This window comes from Limulus polyphemus, unplaced genomic scaffold (genome assembly GCF_000517525.1).
Source record: "Limulus polyphemus unplaced genomic scaffold, Limulus_polyphemus-2.1.2 Scaffold12266, whole genome shotgun sequence".
Lineage (NCBI taxonomy): Eukaryota > Metazoa > Arthropoda > Merostomata > Xiphosura > Limulidae > Limulus > Limulus polyphemus.
This window is the reverse complement of record NW_013677876.1, coordinates 10295-13025: the sequence shown is the minus strand read 5'-3', so window position 1 is coordinate 13025 and position 2731 is coordinate 10295. Positions and strand designations below refer to the sequence as shown.

Genomic DNA, 2731 nt, shown 5'->3' with positions numbered 1-2731 from the left:
TTACCGCATAGCTACAAAATGAGCTATATGCACAAAAAACCTGTCAACCCCATTTCCCAATCAATTAACAGAGTTTTAGTTTTCCTCTCGGTTATAAATGTTCCCGCTCTAGTCTCTGTTTTACTGACTGACCAATATATGACTCACCTGCCAGTAACACTGCTGCTTCATTTTCTCTGCTAAGTCTTGATAAACATAATTAAATACAAATTTAGTTACTCCATCCTCAATGTAGTCCTTCAAGAACTTTGATGTCAGATTAGCAGGGGAAGCTGTGTGGGCAACCAACCATTGAACACACTCTGCTAGCTGTTAACAAAAGACAATTAGATAAAGCTACCATCGAGATATTTAGTACAAGAATGGTGGGAAAAAAACAACAACAATTTTTTTTTCTTCCTGGAGTTTCCTACGAAGGTTTTATCAACTACATTACGTATGAAAGCTGTACACAGTTTTACAACTTCCTATTGTGAACAAAATTACTTCATAAAAAATAAAAAAAAATACTTTTCATATGTAAACACATTTTTTCATTCATACAAGATTCAAATTACTGTAAGTAAGTCAGCCTTAACAGGAACATTTGTAAGTATTATTCCTCACCTGTTGTGAAGCTTCAAGATGATGGATGTGACATCTGAAGATGGCAACAGTGTATTTGGGCAGAGAAGTGTCATTGAACAAGGACTGCTCATCAGGAATATCAAATTCTTCGTCAGACTGAACTACCAGGAAGTGGACTGGAACAAGTGGATTTGGTGGGAAAGAGGGCAACAGCTGTCTGGCCCTTGACAACCCCTCTTTAACAGAACCCTTTGAGGTACAAAAATTTAAATATTTCATTATTTTTACTTTGATCAGAATATCATAATTATAAAACCTACTAACTCATGCTCATTAACAAGGTGGCATATCTTCTAGTTAGTTATGTGATATTCAGTGAAGTCTAAATAATTAGATGTGTTCTTTACTTGACACATAGGCCTTATTTCTTCAGGGATGTAATGGAAGTGTAAAGTGTGAAAGTTAGTTATGTGATATTCAGTGAAGTCTAAATAATTAGATGTGTTCTTTACTTGACACATAGGCCTTATTTCTTCAGGGATGTATTGAAAATGTAAAGTGTGAAAGTTAATTAATTAATTAAATAATTAGATGTGTATTTCATATGGCATGTTTCACAAACTGCAACATTATTCTGCTCCTCCATCACTTGATAGATGATTAGATATAACGTTGTTGCTAAGATTATATGACACAGTAATTAAAACAAAGTTTTCTACAAATCAGATGTTAGTTTTAAAATGAATGGTGGAAACATGACAGTGATTTTAATGTAGACTGTCAACAACACCCACCACCAACTTTTATGCTATTCTAGTAAAATAAGAAGATTTGATTGTCACTCTTATGAAGCATCCATGGCAATGGAACTTGAACCGTGAGATGTTAACCACTAGGCCATGCCTTGTACTAAGAATAATTAAGGAAAGATTGAATAAATAATAATTAATGAAACAAAATATCAAAATAGTCTATATCTTAGAATACAGACAACAATTACAAAGGATTTAAGTGATTTGCTATTTTTTGTCAGTAAGTTATAGGCCTAATATAACTTTTAGCCTGTCTAAGAAGTCTATTTCAGAAGGTGTAAGTATCACATGTTATTTTTTTATGATAACAGGCAGTAACTCTGTGTAAACCATATGTTTAAAGTATTAGAAATTACTTTCTTAATGACATTATTTTGAATGTGTAATATCTGCTATTACCTTGTCTGCTGCAGATGTCATGGGAACCACTACGAGGAGAGCCGACATCCCACAAAGATGGTGCTTTATATCTGATGTATTCTTTACGTGGCCTTTAATGGACTTGACCGAAACTGCAACCTTGTCTTGTTTATCCAGCACTTGATAGATGCTCTGATTTAACGTTGTCACCAACTACAGAAGTGGTGTCAGTTTTCATCATTACAATTAGCTATGATACTACAGAATATAACCCATAATTAACTAAGTTGTTTACAGTTCTACCATGATTTTATGGAGCTTAAAAAAACTGTAATCTGTTTAATGAATTAAGTCAGTATATAATTACAACAAACTAGAAAATTTTATGCTAAATATTAACTGAACATTAAGTGTTTTTTTTAAATTCTAGAAAAATGAATGAGCTTTCAATGTGGGCCACTGTTTAATATCAGAGATACAGATGTTGACTTTCAATGTGGGCCACTGTTTAATATCAGAGATACAGATGTTGACTTTCAATGTGGGCCACTGTTTAATATCAGAGATACAGATGTTGACTTTCAATGTGGGCCACTGTTTAATATCAGAGATACAGATGTTGACTTTCAATGTGGGCCACTGTTTAATATCAGAGATACAGATGTTGACACATACCCCATTGGTTTTTAAATATAAATTTCTAAAGTTGTTTGTGGGTTCTTGAAGTTTGTTTGTTACATGGTCTCTAATAACACACGAGAAAAGCAAAAAATATGGAAATGAAAACATTGTCAACATTGCAAATATTTTAACGACAGTATCTTACATAGAAAATTAATGACTACATCATTCGTTTTAGTTAGTTCGTTACACCGAGTGTTGTAAATATAACATCACACATTATCACTGGTAAAATATAACATCACACAGTATCATTGGTAAAAAATATAACATCACACAGTATCATTGGTAAAAAATATAACATCACACAG

The 2731-nt window shown here is 32.8% G+C and overlaps 1 protein-coding gene across 1 annotated transcript in view; it reads right to left on the bottom strand.

The window, feature by feature from the left end:
- Positions 1-100: 100 nt before the first annotated feature.
- The window catches only part of LOC106476956 (germinal-center associated nuclear protein-like), a gene marked incomplete at its 5' end in the record, with an annotated part of 12137 nt that continues 9506 nt past the window's right edge, over positions 101-2731 (bottom strand). Inside the window, 3 exons of the mRNA XM_022380686.1 lie at positions 101-309; positions 607-816; positions 1779-1952. Of these exons, the coding sequence (XP_022236394.1) occupies positions 121-309; positions 607-816; positions 1779-1952 (573 nt within the window). The remainder of the gene's footprint in view (positions 310-606; positions 817-1778; positions 1953-2731) is intronic.